Source organism: Carcharodon carcharias, chromosome 2, assembly GCF_017639515.1.
Source record: "Carcharodon carcharias isolate sCarCar2 chromosome 2, sCarCar2.pri, whole genome shotgun sequence".
NCBI classification, from domain to species: domain Eukaryota; kingdom Metazoa; phylum Chordata; class Chondrichthyes; order Lamniformes; family Lamnidae; genus Carcharodon; species Carcharodon carcharias.
Genome location: NC_054468.1, coordinates 31,455,644 through 31,477,523, shown reverse-complemented (window position 1 = coordinate 31,477,523; position 21,880 = coordinate 31,455,644). Strand labels below are relative to the sequence as shown.

At 42.4% G+C, this 21,880-nt stretch overlaps 1 protein-coding gene across 2 annotated transcripts; it reads right to left on the bottom strand.

Annotated features, from left to right (window-relative positions):
• Positions 1-867: 867 nt before the first annotated feature.
• LOC121286714 (D-beta-hydroxybutyrate dehydrogenase, mitochondrial-like) lies at positions 868-21,465 on the bottom strand. Of its 2 annotated transcripts, none has more exons than XM_041203723.1 (6): positions 21,328-21,465; positions 14,456-14,516; positions 11,792-11,902; positions 10,076-10,217; positions 9,122-9,274; positions 868-2,419 (listed from the first exon to the last, which is right to left on the bottom strand). In XM_041203723.1, exons 1-6 carry the CDS (start codon positions 21,390-21,392, stop codon positions 1,950-1,952), a joined length of 1,002 nt encoding a protein of 333 aa, XP_041059657.1. In that variant the 5' UTR covers positions 21,393-21,465; the 3' UTR covers positions 868-1,949. The 2 variants fall into 2 exon arrangements, with proteins under 2 accessions (XP_041059657.1, XP_041059666.1); XM_041203732.1 differs by having other exon boundaries at positions 14,456-14,513; positions 21,328-21,461.
• Positions 21,466-21,880: the final 415 nt, after the last annotated feature.

Sequence of the window (21,880 nt, the reverse complement as noted above, 5' to 3'; positions counted from 1 at the left end):
TCAATAACTTGTGCATCCATCAGTCGTGAAGAGTTATTGAAGGAAGTCTGACAGCAAGTGACTCGTCTGTCCTCTCAATTAGAAGTGATCTATAGGCAGGGGGAAAAGATCAATAAATAAAATAGTGCTTACTTTTTAAGCAGAAAAAGTACATACGCCAAGGCAATGAATCCTGATGTGTGCCAAAAGCGGTGCACAAGTTTACTTCCCATTTCTTCTGTTGTAGGTTTCACTGCATGATTACGGGAATCAACCATTTCCCCTCTTCTTGAATGCTGACCGTAACAAGGTCACAATCTCAACTGCCACTTTTAACATCAAGAACCAGCGTACTCCATTAGCTACACATTAAATACTATATTTGCTCATCAGCATGTAAGGCAGCTGCTAAGTGAAGCTGATGATGGTGCTTGAAGAATCCAATTTTGAAAAGAACTGCACTGTAAATCTGTAGAATTAAAGGCAAATCTTGATGTGAAAATGCACTCAATTGGGAGGTGAAGTGAGATTGCTAAAATTATTGTGCATGTTATTTATAGCAGCAGTAACCAGACATTACAATTAAGTGTCTTAGTTTTGATATTGTCATTTACTTTAGCCAGTTTTTTGACTCACAAAATTGAGTTTTATAGAGTCACAAATATTTTTAGTACAAAATGAGCAGAAACTGGGTTTGAAAATGTACTATCACAAAAGGGATGAGCATTAATCCCTGGCTCACTACTTTCTGGTTATGATTATGCAGGTAGGTTTTGAAAAAAATAAGCTATGGCAAAATTATAGGAAACACTTGATGATATGTTCACTCTCCTCTAGAATTTCCAGTGTCTTTTCTGTGCTATCAAAATAAACACCCAATCCAAAATGTTTTGTTCAGTGCAATTTTATTTCCTTTCTAATGAATCAACTGGGAACCTTACATATAATTAACCAAAAAACATTTTTAAACACTATTTTTGAAGTGATCTTATAGAATAGAGACAAAGGCAACTTTTCAATTTAATTCCAATAAATAAATGCTGTAGATCAGCACTTTCAGGTTTGTTAAAAATGTTAATTTATACAATTTCACTGAAGTTCCCTTAAATGCAAACAAATCATACTCATGTCAAGATATCTGGGTAAGTTATACAGCACCAATTCAGGGGATGAGATTCCACTTATTTAAAAAAAAACACTAATTAAAATGCTTGGCTAAGTGTAAAAAGGCATGTCAAAAATAAAATCTACACAATTTACTTCAAACTCAGTCTTTTAAGGAGCCTGAACAGATCTTAATATATGCAGTCACATGAAAACAAAGTGCAGTCTGGGTTTTTCAATGTAGTAAAGTGCTCGAATTTCCACCAGAACAAATATGTAATGTGACACTAATGCAATATAAGTATGAGACTGATAACTAGTGAATCAATTCCCAGACTGCTATACCAAATCTAAACCACTTAGCTACAATTGCTTTCTTACACTTGTGGAGTTTAGCTCCTGGTTGGCAGATGGTTGTACAATACAGGCATTGGTATCAGCATTCTCAAAACATTAAGGAAAATGCTCGAGTTTCTAAGTACCTGCCCCCAGCATTTTTTGAGCAAGACTTAATTCTGCCTTCCATTCAAAATTAAGGTTATGAGGTGTGAAACAGCCTCCCTGAGTAATTGACAAAATTGCATTTCTGAAGCCAGATCAGGGCTTGAACCTTCTGTGTCATCATGGAGCAGATTTGCAAATTTGGTACCTGAACAGTGGCCACAACCACCATCGTAATTGGTTAGAACCGGAAATATTCAAGTCATGACAATCACTAACAAGAGTTTATAGAACAGCACATTCTGTTCAGTGATTTCATTGTGTAAATATTATATTTAAACACTGCCATAATCGTCATATATTATTTTGATCAGTAAGAAGGTACAATGCATTCTTAACATACGAGTTCTCTGTTTATAATCACTTCAATGAATGTATATTCGATCAGATATAGCAGCTGGAAAGTGAGTCATAATCTGCATTCTCAACCACCAGTAGTAATCCATTGGATTGTAGCGGGTGTATGGGGATGCAGAGGTCAGTGCGTGCGTGACATCGTTAATCACTATTGATGTGTCTGACGAACCACCCCCAACATAAGATTCCATTTTTGAAATCTGTTGATCAAAGTATTCCTTCCCATAATCCTTACGGATAATGTCCGGCAGGTCATTCCACATTTTTTCTGTGATCATTTTGACACGTTCAGGACTGTAAAGATTGGTAGCGGCTATGAAGTTACCAGGTTCAACAACACTAACTTTAACACCCCAGCGGTGCATCTCGTAGCGCAAGCAGTCCGAGAATGCCTCCACTCCAAACTTGGTGACACAATAAGGGGAACGAGCAGGATTGGCCATCCGTCCCAGCATACTTGTGATGTTAACCACACGACCTTTCCACAAGAATGAATAAAAATAAAATGAGAATAAAACATTGCAGCATTAGTAAATGAAGAGAGTTTATACATTATTAATACTTCAGAACACCACATAAAGGTTGCATTAGGTGGATTGTTGTAATCAGTATTTCATGTGGTTATAAAGTTTTAAAGTATAACCCACAATACATTTACACATAATAATGAGTCTAATAAATAAACAAAAAATAATTAAGCACTTATTTGTAAAGTTTTATCCTCTTGCTTTCATAGCCATTTCCCTAGCATAATTTCCAATAAGATTATTCCATTTTCAGGGTACCACTAATCTAAACTTGAATGGACACAGTGAGAAATGATTGTATAGATCAGATTTATTTTCCCTTGTTTTAACTCCTTCTCGGTGAAAAGGCTGGATCAGGGTGAATTGATTTTGGGAAAGAAATTGTGCCCTATCCCTCGATGAACCGCGGACGAATTTACAAATAGGATCAAATGATTTCTGAAAAGAATCACCCGCTAATGCAGGCATTAGATTGATTTAACAGTACTAATTTAATGACTTTCAAAGAGAAATGTATTCCAAATAGACTCTCTCATCAATGCAATACAAAGCTGATAATGAATTTGTGAAAGCAGGCTGGTTAGATGTGTTTATAAATTCAGGCAAACTTGTTCACAATCATTAATGAGGAACTCAAGTATCCATATTCTTTCCAAACTTGCCTAGTGAGCATCTCTGGTGAGAAAGGGCTTCTTATACGAACATGGACATCACAGCTTATCATGGGGTGATTTTTGTCTCATTATCTCTGGGTTCATTAATATGAAAGAACCTGTAGCAAGATGCAAATTCTGAAATCGCTATCTGCGCCCTTGCCACCCAAGGTAGGCAGCCAGTGCTCCCACACAAAACAAGCAGAAGACTATTCAAAGTTAGGGTCCTAACACACACTTATCACTTGGAAGCCATTTTGGTCTCTACCCATATTACTCATGTCACTTCCTTAACCTGCCAACAAATGGGCAGTATAAGTTGGGAGGTGGCCATAATATTTAAATAATCCTCCTCTGCTCACAGGTAAAAGATTGGAATGTTTGGGAAATATTTTGCTTCTATTACATTGTGGTTTTTGACTACATAGACCAGTGCTTATGTTGGTGGCAGAATATTTCCAACTCTTGAAGGACTTCTGGCAATTCCCTCTAGGGGAACAGGAGGTGACTTAGGAGGAGGGTGAACACAAGAGCTGCCCCTGCAGGAGGTAGACATTCAGGAACCTTTGACCTTCCAGAGTGTATAGGCCCAGGATAACACACCAGCAGTTCAAGAGCCAATGCATAAGGAAGCAGTAATTCATGAGGGAGGCTATCGGAATTCTTTTACTTCATAAAACAAGATCTACGACAAACTTCCATAGCTAGTACTTGTTGCAGCCAAGGTCACTGCAGCCCTCAAACTCTTTGCCTCAGCTCCTTCCAAGCTGCCACAGTGGATATCTGTAACATATGTTTTGGGGAATCTTACGATCCGTACAAATCCTACACCCCTAGCCTTATGCTGCTGCTTGTCTATAGCGAGAGTGATGAAACTATTTACAGTAAACATGACTGTATGGCCCAGTTGGTTTTCTGGCACCAGTGCAGACATTGGGTCAAGGGAACCATGAGGGTGTAGACATGCTGTCATCTTGAGAGATGGCAACGTGTTCATTTCCCATTGCATGGCAGCCAGTTCTACAGGGCTATGGCCCAGAACTCTCATTGCTTAGTGGCTGAATAGAAAGTAGATAAGTGACGATGCAATAAAGTGGATGACTTAACAGCGCAAATAGACAGGTAATAGACAGTAAACAGGTATGATATAGTCAGGGTTACGGACACATGGCTGCAGGGTGACCAGGGATGGGAACTGAACATCCAGAGGTATTCAGTATTTAGGAAGGATAGACAAAAAGGAAAAGGCAGTGGAGTTGCATTGCTGGTTAAAGAGGAGGAAATTAATGTAATAGTGAGGAAAGATATTAGCTCCGACGATGTGGAACCTGTATGGATAGAGCTGAGAAACACTAAGGGGCAAAGAATGTTAGTGGGGGTTGTATATAGACCCCCAAACTGTAGTGGTGATGTTGGGAATGGCATTAAACAGGAAAATAGAGACAATAAAGGAACAAGTGAAATTATGGGTGACTTTAATCTGCATATAGTTTGGGCAAATCAAATTAGTAACAATACCGTAGAGGAATTCCTAGAGTGTATACGGGATGGTTTTCTGGACCAATACGAACAGGCCATCCTAAGACTGGGTATTGTGTAATGAGAAAGGAATAACTGGCAATCTAGTTGTGCGAGGCCCCTTGGGGATGAGCGACCATAATATGACAGAATTCTTCATCAAGATGGAGAGTGACATAGTTGATTCTGAGACTAGGGTCCTGAATCTTGAAAAAGGAAACTACGATGGTATGAGGCGCGAGTTGGCTATGATGGAGTGGGAAACGTTTACTTAAAGGGATGACAGTGGATAGGTAATGGCAAACATTCAAAGAGCGCATGGGTGAACTGCAACAATTGTTTATTCATGTCTGGCGCAAAAGTAAAACAGGAAAGGCCAAACCATGGCTTACAAGGGAAACTAGAGATAGTATTAGATCCAAGGAAGAGGCATACAAATTGGCTAAAAAAACAACAGACCTGAGGATTGGATGCAGTTTAGAATTCAGCAAAGGAGGACCAAGGGATTGATTAAGGGCAGTACGAGAGTAAGCTTGCGGGGAACATAAAAACGGACTGTAAAAATTTCTATAGGTATGTGAAGAGAAAAAGATTGGTGAAGACAAATGTAGGTCCCTTACAGTCAGAAACAGGGGAATTTATAATGGGGAACAAAGAAATGGCTGACCAACTAAATACATACTTTGATTCTATCTTCACAAATGAGGACAGAAATAACATACCAGAAATGTTGGGGAAGACAGGATTTAGTGAGAGGGAGGAAATGAAAGAAATCAGTATTAGTAGGGAAATGGTGTTGGGGAAATTGATGGGATTGAAGGCCGATAAATCCCCAGTGTCTGATAATCTACATCCAAGAGTATTTAAGGAAATTGCCTTATAAATAGTGGATGCATTGGTGGTCATCTACCGAGATTCTATAGACTCTGGAACAGTTCCTACAGATTGGAGGGTAGCTAATGTAACCCCACTATTTAAAAAGGGAGGTAGAGAGAAAACAGGGAATTATAGACCAGTCAGCCTGACATCGGTAGTGGGGAAAATTCTAGAGTCCATTATAAAAGATTTAATAGCTAAGCACTTGGAAAACAGTGGCAGAATCGGACAGAGTCAGCATGGATTTAAGAAAGGGAAATCATGTTTGACAAATCTACTAGAATTTTTCGAGGATGTAACTAATAGAGTTGATAAGGGAGCCAGTGGATGTGGTTTATTTGGACTTTCAGAAGGCTTTCGATAAAGTCCCACATAAGAGATTAATGTGTAAAATTAAAGCGCATGGGATTGGGGGTAGTGTATTGAGATGGATAGAAAACTGGTTGGCAGACAGGAAACAAAGAGTAGGAATAAACGGGTCTTTTTCTGAATGGCAGGCAGTGACTAGTGGGGTACCGCAAGGATCGGTGCTGGGACTCCAGCTATTCACAATATATTAATGATTCAGATGGGGGAACTAAATGTAATATCTCCAAATTTGCAGATTTCACAAAGTTGGGTGGGAGGGTGAGCTGTGAGGAGGATGCAGAGATGCTTCAGTGTGATTTGGACCAAGCTGAGTGGGCAAATGCATGGCAGATGCAGTATAATGTGGATAAATGTGAGGTTATCTACTTTGGTAGCAAAAACAGGAAGACAGATTATTGTCTGAATGGCTATAAATTGAGAGAGGGGAATGTGAAACGAGACCTGGGTGTCCTCGTACACCAGTCGCTGAAGGTAAGCATGCAGGTGCAGTAGGCGGTAGAGAAGGCAAATTGTATGTTGGCCTTCATAGCCAGAGGATTTGAGTACAGGAGCAGAGATGTCTTGCTGTAATTGTACAGGGCTTTGGGAGACCACACCTAGAATATTGTGTGCAGTTTTGGTCTCCTTATCTGAGGAAGGATGTTCTTGCTATAGAGGGAGTGCAGCGAAGGTTTACCAGACTGATTCCTGGGATGGCGGGACTGACATATGGGGAGAGATTGAGTCGGTTAGGATTATATTCGCTGGAGTTCAGAAGAATGAGGGGGGATCTCATAGAAACCTATAAAATTCTAACAGGACTAGACGGGGTAGATGCAGGAAGGATGTTTCCTGATGGGGAAGTCCAGAACCAGGGGTCACAGTAGACCATTTCGGACCTAGATGAGGAGAATTTTCTTCACCCAGAGAGTGGCGAGCCTGTGGAATTTGCTACTACAGAAAGTAGTTGAGGCCAAAACATTGTATGTTTTCAAGGAGGAGCTAGATATAGCTCTTGGGGCGAATGGGATCAAAGGGTATGGGAAGAAAGCAGGAGCAGGCTATTGAATTGGATGATCAGCCATGATCATAACGAATGGCAGAGCAGGCTCGAAGGGCTGAATGGCCTACTCCCGCTCATATTTTCTGTGGTTCTATGTTTCTTTCTGACTGGAACCCTTGTCCATTTGCCATCCCAGTTGCCCAAGCATCTCAGAGATCCTATAACACTGGGGATAACTCCCCTGCTCTCCTTCGAGATAGTGTCACAGGATCTTTTACGTTATCTGAGAGAGCAGATGGGCCTCAGATTAACATCGCATCTGAAAGAAGGCAGTTCTGGCAGCGCAATACTCTTCCAGTGGAACGTTTGCCTTGATTTTGTGCTCAAGTCCAAGAGTGGAACTTGAACCCACAACCTTCTAATTCTAGTATGAAATTATGGTGATGCAGGGCTTGGATGAGTGTGGAAGAGACGTACAACAAAGTCTTACCTAAGCATAAGAACAAAAAACTGCGGATGCTGGAAATCCAAAACAAAAACAGAATTACCTGGAAAAACTCAGCAGGTCTGGCAGCATCAGCGGAGAAGAAAAGAGTTGACGTTTCGAGTCCTCATGAACCTTCAACAGAACTGAGTGAATCTTAGGAAAGGGGTGAAATATAAGCTGGTTTAAGGTGTTGGTGGTGGGGGGGGGGGGGGGGGGGGGGGGGGGGGGGGAGAGAAGAGAAGTGGGGGGGAGGGGGTGGTGTGGTTGTAGGGACAAGCAAGCAGTGATAGGAGCAGATAATCAAAAGATGTCACAGACAAAAGAACACAGAGGCTTTGAAGGTGGTGATATTATCTAAACGAATGTGCTAATTAAGAATGGATGGTAGGGCACTCAAGGTACAGCTCTAGTGGGGGTGGGGTGGAAAGGCTAGCAGGGCATAAAAGATTTAAAAATAATGGAAATAGTTGGGAAAAGAAAAATCTATATAAATTATTGGAAAAAACAAAAGGAAGGGGGAAGAAACAGAAAGGGGGTGGGGATTGAGGAGGGAGTTCAAGATCTAAAGTTGTTGAATTCAATATTCAGTCCGGAAGGCTGTAAATTGCCTGGTCGGAAGATGAGGTGTTGTTCCTCCAGTTTGCGTTGGGCTTCACTGGAACAATGCAGCAAGCCAAGGACAGACGTGTGGGCACGGGGGCAAGGTGGAGTGTTAAAATGGCAAGTGACAGGGAGGTTTGGGTCATTCTTGCGGACAGACCGCAGGTGTTCTGCAAAGCGGTCGCCCAGTTTACGTTTGGTCTCTCCAATGTAGAGGAGACCGCATTGGAAGCAATGAATGCAGTAGACTAAGTTGGGGGAAATGCAAGTGAAATGCTGCTTCACTTGAAAGGAGTGTTTGGGCCCTTGGACGGTGAGGAGAGAGGAAGTGAAGGGGCAGGTGTTGCATCTTTTGCGTGGGCATGGGGAGGTGCCATAGGTGGGGGTTGAGAAGTAGGGGGTGATAGAGGAGTGGACCAGGGTGTCCCAGAGGGAACGATCCCTAAGGAATGCCGCCGGAGGTGTGAAGGGAAGATGTGTTTGGTGGTGGCATCATGCTGGAGTTGGCGGAAATGGCGGAGGATGAACCTTTGAATGCGGAGGCTGGTGGGGTGATAAGTGAGGACAAGGGGGACCCTATCATGTTTCTGGGAGGGAAGAGAAGGCGTGAGGGCGGATGCGCGGGAGATGGGCCGAACACGGTTGAGGGCCCTGTCAACGACCGTGGGTGGAAAACCTCGGTAAAGGAAGGAGGACATGTCAGAGGAAATATTTTTGAAGGTAGCATCATCAGAACAGATGCGACGGAGGCGAAGGAACTGAGAGAATGGAATGGAGTCCTTACAGGAAGCGGGGTGTGAGGAGCTGTAGCCGAGGTACAGTTCTGGAGAAGTTGTTAATTTGTGTCTCCACTGCTGGCAGATTTTGGAAACAATGCTTGCTTTGCCATTTACCTCCATTGAGGCTGTGAAGTTTTCCTGGTCACTAGATGCCACTCAGAGGAACATACCCTTATTCCTGATGCCCATTACTCAATTAGCATCATCCAAATTTCTGGATAACCTAGATTCAGTCATCTCACCAGACTAAAATCAACACACTGTGAAGGCCACTTATGCAAATAGTGTATTGTCCAATCCAATTGTGTTACCCACAGCGCGCGTGCGCGCACACGCACACGCACACACACACGCACACACACACACACCTCAAGCTCACCTTCACTCACCTTTTGCTCTACGAATATAGGGAAGGAAACCTTTGGTGACACGGATAGTTCCCCACAGGTTAACCTCTGCAACCTGCTTATAGGTATCCAAGGTGGTGAACTCTACTTCCCCAAAGGTGGAGATACCAGCGTTGTTAATCAAACCCCAAAGACCTAATCAAAGGAAGCAATTGCTGTTTTGAAATATTTCAGTCATGACTAAACTGACATTAGTGACAATAGTACTTAACCTAAAAAGAGAAAGGAAATGCTTCCACTTTTCATATCAGGAAACATTTACTGGATAATTAAAAAAAAAATTCTTCACTAACGTGGAAATCTTTAAGGTAGGGTCTCTCCCCCTAGCAGGTTTCTTCAGTGGTCAATTGCTCACAGGATCCTGGTGTCTCTCTGACTGGTACCAATACAAATAGTAGAATAAACCACACCCTGCTTGTGGCATGATTTTCCTAAGTCAGGTAGCTTCAGTGCTCCCACTCAATGTGATGTTGCAATATGACTCTGCACAGCCACTTCAGATTACAGAATATCAAAAACTGGAATCACCAGAGCTTAGCCACAGATGGTTATGTTGTGACAAAATTGGCATTCACTAATGCAAAAAAAGGAGAGTATTTTGAACCAAAAAAATTCTCTCCTTTTACTATTTTTCCACAGCTCTATATACACAAATACACCCTCGGCACACATGTGGAGCTGAACAGGATTCCTCCATCCGCCCACGCTAATTTCTCTTTCTATTTATAAGAACATCATAGACAATAGCTGTGTAGAAGTATGCCCAGAATGTACTTTCCTCCTGACTGAAAGAAGCAATTCTGTATTGAAAACAGTACTTGCAGATAATTTAAAATAAAATTCTCAAATTTCTAAATATTATTGGCTTGCACATAAATATTCACCATAAACTCTATTTAAAGAAGCTGTATAGGTGGGTTCTTAAAACCAACCAACCCTTTTCAGTATCTGTTAAATGTTCTTTCACAAACTCCACTGCTCTTGCCACCTCTTCATCTTTGCAAACATCTAACTGGACAACAACCATCCGATCACTCTTCATATCCTCCAACTTCTTTGGCCCTTCCCCACCTTTATCCTGAAAGCAGAAATTTACTATTAGTGCAGAATCTGTATAAGATTGTAATTCATCTCTAGCAAGATTTTTGTGTTGATTGAGGGATAAATATTGCTCAGGACACTGAGGATAACTTCCCTGCACTCCTTCGAAATAATGTCTCAGATTTCCCACAGGTTCAACCCGTGATGCTCACATTAACTGAGGACAATATGAAGTGAAGATGAACTACCTTCCAAACCAAGAAAGGAAGAGAAAGTTAGCATTGGTTTGATTACATGTAATCTTCGCTTCTTCTATCAAACAGCACTGAAACAATCCTGTCACAGCAGGACATTTAATACTGGGTGCATAATGGTCAAAATGTTCAACCGTAGAACAGAATGCACTGCACTTAGAGTTGGGCCAATCTACTAATATGGCTCATATCCAAAACAGTGATTGCAAAGCATTTATACGTGGACATTGGGTAAAGGCAGGAAAGGGCTTGGCTGTGACATGCTCATGGTAAAAGGATCTTCAGGTTCACACAGCTCCTTGAGTGAAGTACCAGAGGGTAAATAGCAGCTATTGATTTCTACTCCAACAGGATTTAACGCTTTCAGCACAGGAAAAGGGGGTGAAAGTAAAAATAATATTCTACCACTTGCAAAATTTCTTCAGGGATAAGATTATATCGGTGTCCAGAGTAATCAATTCCAGTCAGCATTCTGAAAATTCAGTCGCCGGTCAGGAATGCTGAGTTCAATCCAGAAGGGATAAACATAAATCTGTTTAAACAGTCAGGTGAAATAGAAATTTGAATCTGAGCAGATACCAGAACTTGGACTTTTCAATTTTATATATTAATCCATAGCCCCTGGAAACTGAGTAACTAATACTTTAATTAATTTCCACTTAAAACCTTTGAAGCTGCAATAAGAAGAAAACTTCTCAGTCATTAGTCTGAGCCACATTCATCAAGGGTGAAGATCAATATACCATTAGCCACTCTGTAATATATATTTTAAGGGATTGCTAAGACAATGATTTAGCTGCACTTGTGATTTAATAGAAATCTGCTTGGTAACTGGAAAGACCAAACATTTATTTTGTACTCTTGTGTATTTTATCTTGAGGTTTCTTACAAGTTGCCAGCAGAATGCATTTTTCTAACAATTATAGCTCCAAAGGTTTTCCTGATCCAGAGTTCCTTCTCAGCAACTGAGAGACAAGCCACTGAAGCAGGTTGAACAGTGAGGAAGAATGACATCACTTGGCTAGATAGTGCTACATTCGGCCTTAAATAGGACAACTCCCATCAGAAGACAAATAAGTGCATAGTAAAAGTCATTAGGGTCAAATATATTAGTTATTTTCTGTATAAGGCGCTGCTTATTATAAAGCATTCCAGTCCTTTTTCTGGAGCAGCCTTTTAATGATATCGTGCAAAACATCAACAGGTTTTGCTCCTTTTATTATTTGATAAAGCATTAAAAGGAGAGGATTTTTTCCTATTTTAAACCAATTATTTTTATCAGAAGCTTTATGAACGAAACATTGTTTTGAAGCCAATTCACAAACCTTGTGTAATTAAGAGACAATAATATTCATACCTTTAACAGGCATCCTGCAAATATTTTGAATCCTTTTTCATGCAGGTGTTGTGCCAAGGAAAATCCAAATCCAGTGTCACACCCTGTAATGACGACACTTTTGCCTTTGCTCTGGTTTAAATAATAAGAAAGTTATAATGCTATAAATGTTTTTTTTAAAAAAGTTGCATTTGTGAAGCCCCTTCCTTGACATTAGGAACTCTCAAAGTGAGTTACAGCCAATGAAGTGTTGTTGTAATCTAGGAGATGCTGCAGCTAATTTGTGCACAGAAAGCTCCAATAAACAGCAATGAGATAATGATCACATAATATGTTATAGGATATTCAACGAAGAATCAGTGTTGATCAAGACACTCGGGAGAACTCCTCTGCTCATCTTCAAATAGTGGCAAGAAATCTTTTACCTCAACCTGAGAGAATTTCGGTTTCACATCTCATCCCATTGCACTTCCCTACAGTGCAATAGTCCTTCAGCGTTACACTTAAGTGTCAACTAAGATTATGCGTTCAAGTCTCTGGAGTGGGACTTTTAACCTTTTGACTTGAGTGGCGAAAGTGGTACCAACTGAGCCAAGGTTGACACCCATGTTTCGTCTTTACTATTTCAGCATTTTCCTTACTTTAATACCAACCTCACCAACCCCGGGCACGTGGAAGAAAATCTTAGACTCTGCCAACATTTTCTTATCATTAGATAGCCACAAGCGCCACAAATCAATTCCTCTTCCATTTCTAATCTTGTAAAAGTGACTCTTTGCTCAGTTCTGTTCTCAGGTGACTCACTAAGATCAGGCAGCTTGTGACTGGGTGATCCTGAGAAATATTAATACTACTAGGCATGCTTGAGACAGAAAAGTGACAAAATTCTAAAAATTATATTTACACAGCCTGTAAAGCTTTTAAACTTAATTTTATTGCTTTGAAGTTGAGGGGAAAATAAAGTATTATAAACCTTCCAAAGCACGTTCAAAGTCCAGCAGAACCTGGGGACAAACCAGAGTTAACAGTGTTCCAGACTGATGCCATTGTAACCATTCTGCTGGAAACGCAGTCAAATATTTGTTTGATCATTCTGTATGAATGTTACAATGCAAGTTCTAACCTCTCCAGTTCAAACTCTACCATCTTCTAGCTAAGGGATCCTGGGAGCTTAACTCTTCTACAAAAAATACCACAAATCAATATCCAGTTCCAATGTTGGGTAAATTTATATTTCCAAAATTAAAAATATAATGTAAACTTTAGCCTCAATTTTAGCTTTAGTCAAACAGAAAGGTAAGTTGTTTGGCCCTGTTTTTGTCAGCTTTTCGCATTTTAATTTCAGACTTCTCTTTCACCACCCCCACCACACCCCACACCGCCACATACATTCTTAATTTGTAATTTCTTAGTTTGTAATTTCTCATTCTTCACGTTGTCTAATGTAAACATTTGGCAGCCACCTAACTATCAGAACAGAGAACCAGAAGTTCTGATGGACAAATTTAATTCTGGTTTCCCGTGACAGATTATCATGATCAAATCCATGCGTCGCTCTTGCACACAGACATCAAGCTAGGGCTTTGTCTGTAGGCGGTGATATGGCATTCAATAAATGTAATTTTGCACAGCATTCTTTCCACAGAGAGCTATGTTATGAAGCTATTAATGTATAAAATATTTTGGAAAATATCTTTCTTTTAAATTAGAGGTTTACTCTGCAAGTATGTCTTAATTGGATTAAAGCCAGCTAGGTCTAGGTACTATTTTTGATATGTAAGAGAGATAGTGTGCATTTGCATTTTTTGAATAGAGCACTCAAGAAGTGGGGTTAAAACCTGACGCCTATCTAGCAGATACCAACCCATATGTTTATATTACTAAAAAAATTGGTACTGTGAAAGGGGTTTCATTTTTGAAAGGTGAAGTTCAAAGAGGCTGTTGATACAATGAGAATTAATATTCAATGGGGCCGGTAGGTATAACTTCAATAGTTTACAGGTGTGCAGGCAGAGGCAATGTAAGATCAAAAGGCAACTGCACGCCTCCAATTGCCTCCACAGTGAAAGGAACCTCATTTTGAATTCGTAACGCGGAAATGTTTTGCCTGGTGTTTGGTTAAGTCTATGGGTTGCTGTTGCCTTAACGGAGATACGTTTGGGAATTTGTTAAAAGTTACGATCGTAATAATTTGTAGCCACATGTAGATATATTTTAACCTGTATAAATTAATAAAATGTTTCATTTAGTTTAATGTAAAATCTCGAGAACTAGTAGTCCGATTCTTGAGTTTATCTCAAACATAACACTTAAAATTATTGGTTATGACAGTTGTTTAAAGTTTCCCTGTGGGTTTTTAAAAAATGACTCCGCTTTATCAACTGCATTGGTCATAACAAGCTATCATTTGAATTCTGCCCATAGAGCACTCAGAATTTATAGGAGAGAATGTAATGCCCTTATCAAACCATCCCCCCGCCTCCCCCAACCCCATGTCTCCACCACAAAGTGAACATTGGAGTGTTACTACTTTTAATTACACAGTAAACAACCTAACACTCTGAACAAATTCCGTTATAATATGGAGTTTATAATAATTTTATAAAATGCCGTTGCATGTATTGCAATGACCTTTAACTACTTCATTTTGGAACAGAAAGCCTTCCAACACACAGAGCCACTCACCGCTACTGGCTGGCTTGCAAGCGATCGAGCAGCTGTGATGCAAATAGCTGGCTGCACCCTACTGAAAGACAGGATAATAAAAATAATGATCATTCCCAGGATTTAAAAATAGTTTCTAGTAAAGTTTTAGAAGAATGAAAGAAAACACATTTTAACAAGACTTCATGGATTTAAATCCATGAGGCAGAAGGCGGACAGTCATTTTAGACTCAATTATTTCACAGAGGAAAGGCAAGTCATATTAGTAAATTTAAGAGGGACTGGCATCTTATTTGCACATGCAAGGAAGACCACATATCGACCCTCTGCCTTATATACTCAAATGAAGCTACAATGTGGAAAAATGCAGACCATAATTTACTGTGCGAGGGCAGCTAATGGTGTGTCTTCCATTAGTTAGATTTCCTCTTCCATGCTTAGGCTTTTTTTCTGCATGGCAAGTTGCTAAAAATGGGAGCTGAAAATATCACAGTGAGGGAAATAGAATATCTGGGATCTGGTGTTCTGACCTCTGTAGAGACCAATAACATACAAAAAGATATTTGAAGTTTCAGTTACTAACTGGAAGGATCACACAAGATTTCAAGTTAAAGCTTTCACTGTAAACACCAAACTAAAAACAATATTTTCTGAACACTATTCAGTTGCCAACTTATACTCTAAGCAACAGAAAAATTCCCCCATTTAACCTCATAATGATCAAAAATCCCCTGCCATGGTTATCCTTTACTCTGTCCCTTAAGTAGACACTTCATTCGCCAAGAACCAGTCCAAAGCTATTCTAAATGCCCGATGGCTTGCTTCCTTTTCCCTTTTCCAGACAGATAACTTCTAATCCCTGAAATGACTTCCACACTGAGGGTTCCCTGGAGATTCCTCCCTCTAGCCAAAGCAAGGCAAATCTTTCAGCCTCGTTTAAATTCTCACAAACCTGGTCTCTTCAATCTGGTGTGAGTTCCCACCTGCATTCTGCATGGTCAACAAAACAGATTAGCTACCTCTTTCTCTCTCTGCTCTCAGGTTCTTGCAGACTGACTGTCTGTGAGATTTGCAGATATCTTAAGAAAAACCCTGTAGCCCGATACAACAATGGCTGCTATGGACTCTTCCCCTCTCAAAGCCCACCTCCATGGCAATGTGAATCACACGGGTCTTGTATCCAGGTAGAAATGCTAATTAGCTATCATTTAGGTGCCTAACTCAATTCTATCTTGAAATTAAATAGACAGTTTAAAGCATAACCATTTCTACTTCTACAAAACTGTACCGTTTTGGTCTTTTTACTTAAAAAAGGATATAATCCCACTAGTAGTTCAAAAAAAGTACACGACCGATTCCTGGGATGAAGGGGTTATTTTGAGGAAAGGTTGGACAGGCTGGGCCTGTATTCACTGGAGTTTAGAAGAATGAGAGGTGATCTTATTGAAACATGTAAGATCCTGAGGGGACTTGACAGGATGGATGCTGAAAGGATGCTTCCCCTTGTGGAAAAGACAGAGAGAGAAGATTTCTCTTCACCTCTGAAGGTTGTGAATCTGTGGAATTCTCTTCTGCAGAGAGAAGTGGAGGCTGGGTTATTGAATATTTTTAAGGCTGAGTTAAATAGATTTTTGATTGACAAGGGAGTCAAAGGTTATAGAAGGCAGGGTGACCAGATTTTCAAAACTTAAAACCAGGAGACATCGAAAAGCCTTGGAAAGGCGGGGCTGTGTGATGATGTACATGTTGGGTGACCCATGGCAGGAGTCTTGGGGAGGGGCAGTAGAAGGTAGGACATGTGATGACATCTCCCAGAAAATGCGCGGGCTGAGTTGGCAACCTTATTAAGAAACCCAATTACTGAAGGCATAAGTTACGAACCACAGACTTTTATTTCAATTACATTTCTGCCTCATTTTCTTAACAGAAAAATATTCCACTGTAACTACTGTGCAATGCACAGTGGTAAGACCAATCTCTGTTTAAAAGCCTTGCTTATTTTCATTCGCACACTGGGTTCTAACAATAGATGCTTTCAGCCAGAAGCTACATTTTAAACTTGCGAACATAACTCAAGTGTGGGAGATTTTGTTTGCACCCAGAGTCACAAGCTGGAAAGCATGCAGACATTCAATCGGAAGTTCAATGTCACCTTTTGGCAAACCCAAAAACGCCTCTCTTGGCCACACCCTGTGAATCAGAATACCGTCCACTCGCCGACTGTTAAGCGGCTGCGCCAGGATGATCGCATATGCACAGAAATGCTTCTCGCCGGCATCCAGAGCTGGTGCCAGGGGCAAAATCTTTTTCCCCAAAAGGGACTGGTTATTATAGGGACAACTTTTCGCTGCCCCGATTGGTTCGCCTTTCAAATGTTTTGATTTGCCATTCCATCAGAACTCTTTGATTGGCCAATCAGGGGTTCAATGGAGGAGGCCAGCGGAAGAGAGCATTGGGAGAACTGGAGGCCAGTGGAGGGAGGGGTGGGGGGCATGGGGAGACAGAGGAGGCGGAAGAGAGGTGGGGTGCGGAGGTGGAAGAGTGGGGGGGGGGGGTGCAAGGGTGGAAGAGCAGGGGGGGTATGCAAAGGCAGAAGAGCGGGGGGGGTGCAAAGGCAGAAGAGCGGGGGGGGTGCAAAGGCAGAAGAGCAGGGGGGTGCAAAGGCAGAAGAGCGGGGGGGGTGGTGATGGAAGCTAGTGGAGGGAGAATGGGGAGGTTGAGGAGTTGGGTGGTTGGGGGAGAGGCATAGGTCAGTCAGGGGTGGACAGGGAAGGGGGGTGGGGAGTGGTGAGAGCCGAAGGCCAGTTGTGGGGGTGGGGGGGAGCCAGAGACCAGTGGGGGAGAATGGGGAGTGGGGGGGGTGTAGCTAGAGGCCAATGGGAGAGAGCTAGAAGTCTGCAGGGAAGGCACTGATCTTTAGGTGGCACTTGGTTCATTTATAAGGGTTACAGGGGGTAATTTATAGGAGGTGCCTCCAAAATCTAACCCCATGACCACCTGGGAGCCCCCATCACCTCCAGGTGATGACAGAAAATTGATACAGGTGTCCACCAACCACAAGCCATACTTGAAGAGGTAGTCAGACAGTGTCTGTTGATAAACCACCAGTTGATTGCTGAGAAAGGCAGGCAAGTTCAGTTGAGCTGTGGCACATTCAACCAAACTTCTGATTAAACGTCTGCATGTTTTCCAGCTTGCGGCTCTGGGTGCAAACAAAATTTCCCACACTTGAGCTATGTTTGCAAGTTTAAAATGCAGCTTCTGGCTGAAAACCTCTATTGTTAGAGTGCAGTAAATGGAGAGCGAGGTAAAGGGGAGGGCAGGGGAAGTGAAAAGGAGAGATGCTGGTGCTGTGCGAAAGGGTCAAGTGCTGACAGAAATCTCTGATATGGTTCATGTAAAGAAGGAAAAGCTGCCCAGGACATGAGCTACTTTGAGCAAATTGTTGGGACACTGGGATATTGAGTGAAAATCCAGGATGTCTGATCACCATAAGAGGGGCCAGACAGGAAAGTGGAGTTCAGGCCACAATCACAGCAGCCACGATCTTATCAAATGACAGAGCAGACTTGAGGGGCCGAACGGTCTACACCTGCTCCCGAGTCATATGTTCATTCGTATGTTTACAAAACCTGACATTCCTAACACTTCCTTGAGAGACTTGGAGATTAACAGTCTACCCACAGTCATCACTGATGCCTTTGTCATTGTCCACGGGTGTAAACATCTTGCACCTTCTTTCTAGTTTTAAGAAAAATTTCATTCACGGGTAGATCTCTGAAGGCGGAGAGGCATGTTAGTGGGGTGGTGAAAAAGGCATATGGAACACTTGCCTTTATCAATTGAGGCACAGATTACAAAAGTAGGGAGGTCATGTTGGAGTTGTATGGAACCTTGGTGAGGCCACAGGTGGAGTACTGTGTGCAGTTCCGGTTGCCACATTATAGGAAGGATATGATTGCACTGGATGGGGTGCAGAGCAGATTCACCAGGATGTTGCCTGGGATGAAACATTTAAGTTATGAAGAGAGGTTGGATAGACTTGGGTTGTTTTCGTTGGAGCAGAGAAGACTGAGGGGCGACCTGATTGAGGTGTACAAGATTATGAGGGGCATGGACAGGGTGGATAGGGAGCAGCTATTCCCCTTAGTTGAAGGGTCAGTCACGAGGAGACACAAGTTCAAAGTGAGGGGCAGGAAGTTTAGGGGGGATGTGAGGAAAAACATTTTTTACCCAAAGGGTGGTGTCAGTCTGGAATGCGCTGCCTGGGAGGGTGGTGGAGGTGGGTTGCCTCACCTCCTTTAAATAGTACCTGGATGAGCACTTGGCATGTCATAACATTCAAGGCTATGGGCCAAGTGCTGGTAAATGGGATTAGGGAGGTAGGTAGGTCAGGTGTTTCTCACATGTCATTGCAGACTCAATGGGCTGAAGGGCCTCTACTGTAATGTGTGATTCTGTGAACATCGCTGGCTAGGCCAGCATTTATTGCTCATTCTTGAGAAGGAGATGCTGAGCCGCCTTCTTGAACTGCTGCGGTCTATGTAAGTTCAGGGAGTTCAGTAAATCAATCTGGGCCTCACTATCCCCATAGCAACCAAACCACCCAGGTTTGTTACGAAGCAGGATTCGGAGCAAGTCACATGGCCTCATTCACTACTCCTTTTAACTTAAATTAAACAGACAATCCTAAAACAAACTTATAAGCTTATTACTAAATACTGAGTAAACAGGACAAGCAATTTTACAGCTTTCGGACTCAACATTGAGATCAACAATTTCAGATCACAGCCTCTCAAATTTTTTCAGATGGCAGCTATTGGCAATGACTCTGCTAGTTCCCATTTACACCTCCTCAAAAGCCATAATTTATTTCTTTATCTGTCACATTACTGTCTGCTTTTGCCTTGCACCATCATCCTGTCCTGCTTTCCACCCTGTCACAGGCTCTCTCCTTTTGATCTGTCCCTGCCCTTATCATCTTGCTGTCCCTGTACTTACCCAAAACCTACTACGTCCCTAACTTTCCAATTCTGATGTAAGCTCATTGACCTGAAACTATAGGTGCTACCTGACCTGCTGAGTACTTCGATAAGCAAAGCAACGGGAGGGCCGAGAAAAGGCCGAACCAGGTGCGGGGGGCAGAGGACTGGTGAGGGTGGGGCCAAAGACTGGTGGTGGGGGGGGGGGGGGGGGGGGGGGCGGGGGGGCGTGTCGAGGACTGGTGGTGGAGGGAGGGCTGAGGGCAGGGGGGTGCTGAGGGCAGGCGGGGGTGGGGGGGTTGAGGGCAGGCGGGGGTGGGGGGGGGTTGAGGGCAGGCGGGGGTGGGGGGGGGTTGAGGGCAGGCGGGGGTGGGGGGGTTGAGGGCAGGCAGGGGCGGGGGGGTTGAGGGCAGGCGGGGGCGGGGGGGATTGAGGGCAGGCAGCATGTATCATGTGATCCTGTCTTCAAGATTTTGGAAGGACAATCAGTGCATAAAGGACAGTTGTTCATGGAACTACAATGCCATCAGTTACACACGTTCTGCTGAATGAAGGACAGTCTTCAATGGGTTTGCTAGTCATGTGCAAGCACCTTATAGTTACTTATTCCCCTTATTGTCCAGTTGCTAACCAATTAATAGGCGCTAAATTAAACAACTGCTGTAGCTGAGAGTCTTGTCCTCGTCCTTCACGACCTTGAAGTAATGGAAATATCTGCATAATAAAAACTCTTAACTTGAAATATTGTTGATTTTATCCAGTTTCATATTCAGTCCAAGTTAAACAATCGTCCCAGGGCAGACATGAGGACATTAGGAGAGGTGACACAAGGTAGCTTAAATAGACCAATTTTGAATCAGCAGCAAAGCCATTGACAATGGCTTTGGTCTTCCCAATCCTTTGTTGGAAGGGACTGTGGAATTTTGATGATGTTGGACAGGGAGGTGAATGGAATTAATACAGTACTGGAAATGAGGGAGAGATAATGGCTATGTATTATCAGCAAATGTATGGATAATGTCATTAAGGGGGACATCATGAAAAACAGGAGGGCAGAAATTGTAATCACAGGGATCACTGGGGATGGTTTTGTCAACATGAAGGGATGAACCACTTGCTGGAATTTTGCTGGCTGCAGTGGGAAAGGTTTTAAAATTCATGGATGTAAGTAAGGCTCCTTGTGACATCCAGAGCAGGTGAAAGGTACCGTATAAATGAAAGTTCTCTCTAATGTAAAATAATATGAATTCAATCAAGGTCAACATAGAAAAACTATTCCACCTAGTGGGGGGACCCAGAACAAGAGGGCAGAAACTGAAAATGAGAAATAGGTCATTTAGGAGTGAAATCAGGAAGCACTTGCTTAACATGAATGTTAGTGGAAACCTGGAATTAGCTCACCCAAAAAGATCTGAATGCTGGGCTAATTAACATTTTCAAGGTCGAAACTGCTCATTTTTTTTGTTCGGTAGGGGTAAAGGAACATGAATCCAAGCAGGTCAATGGGGATAAGTTCATGACTTAGTAATGGAGGAACAGGTTGGAGGGGCTGAATGGCCCACTCCTATTCCTATGATGACATTCCCTTCCCTACAACCACATTAACCAGGATTTGAAACTCTTTTAATGGCCTCAACTCTATAATCTAGGCAGATAATTAAAGGGCTCTGCATCTCTAAAGCATACCATTTTCGTCCCCATGACAGGTGCCACCGTTGGCTCATGAAAAATCAAATTTACAATTAAATTACATTGATTTCTCCTGGGGCATGATGATAAAAGTGAAAGAGCGATAGGAATATTGAATCTGTCAGACAAAAAGGCACCATTTATCCAGAGAACAGCCAACCGCCTGGCTAACCCTCACCTCCCTTTAAGCTGAGGCCCAGCTTTCTCTCCGCACTCTCTTACCTCAGTACGGGAGGAGCTGCCCTCCACAGCGCGGCAGTTACACCCCGACTCACACCCCGGTACATGGCACCAATTGTAACGACACAACCCTCAGCAAGGTCACCGACTCACACTGCGGCTACCGTAATACACTCAGCGAGGCTATCCAATACCATAATACACACAGTATAGGCTACCATTACCGTAATACACCCAGTGTGGCGGCCCGATACCGTAATTCATCCAGTGTGGCTACCCGATACCGTTATACACCCATATAACCAGCTTATATTTCACCCCTTTCTTGGACTCACTCAAGTTCTGTCGAAGGGTCATCAGGACTCGAAACGTCAACTCTTTTCTTCTCCGCCGATGCTGCCAGACCTGCTGAGTTTTTCCAGGTAATTCCGTTTTTGTTTTGTTTACCGTTATACACCCAGTTGGCTACCCGATACTGTAATATACTCAGTGCGGGTACCCATACCGCAATACACCCAGTGTGGGTCCCATTATTGTAATACACCCAATATGGGTACCCTAAATTGTATTATTCCCAGTGTGGGCACCCCAAACT

Coding starts and splice junctions, on each gene's coding strand:
- LOC121286714 (XM_041203723.1), bottom strand. CDS start 21,392: ATGTACCGGGGTGTGAGTCGGGGTGTAACTGCCGCGCTGTGGAGGGCA. Junction 14,517..21,327: donor GCAGCTCCTCCCGTACTGAG/GTAAGAGAGTGC, acceptor CCTGTCTTTCAG/TAGGGTGCAGCCAGCTATTT. Junction 9,275..10,075: donor TTTAACAGATACTGAAAAGG/GTTGGTTGGTTT, acceptor TCCTTTGATTAG/GTCTTTGGGGTTTGATTAAC.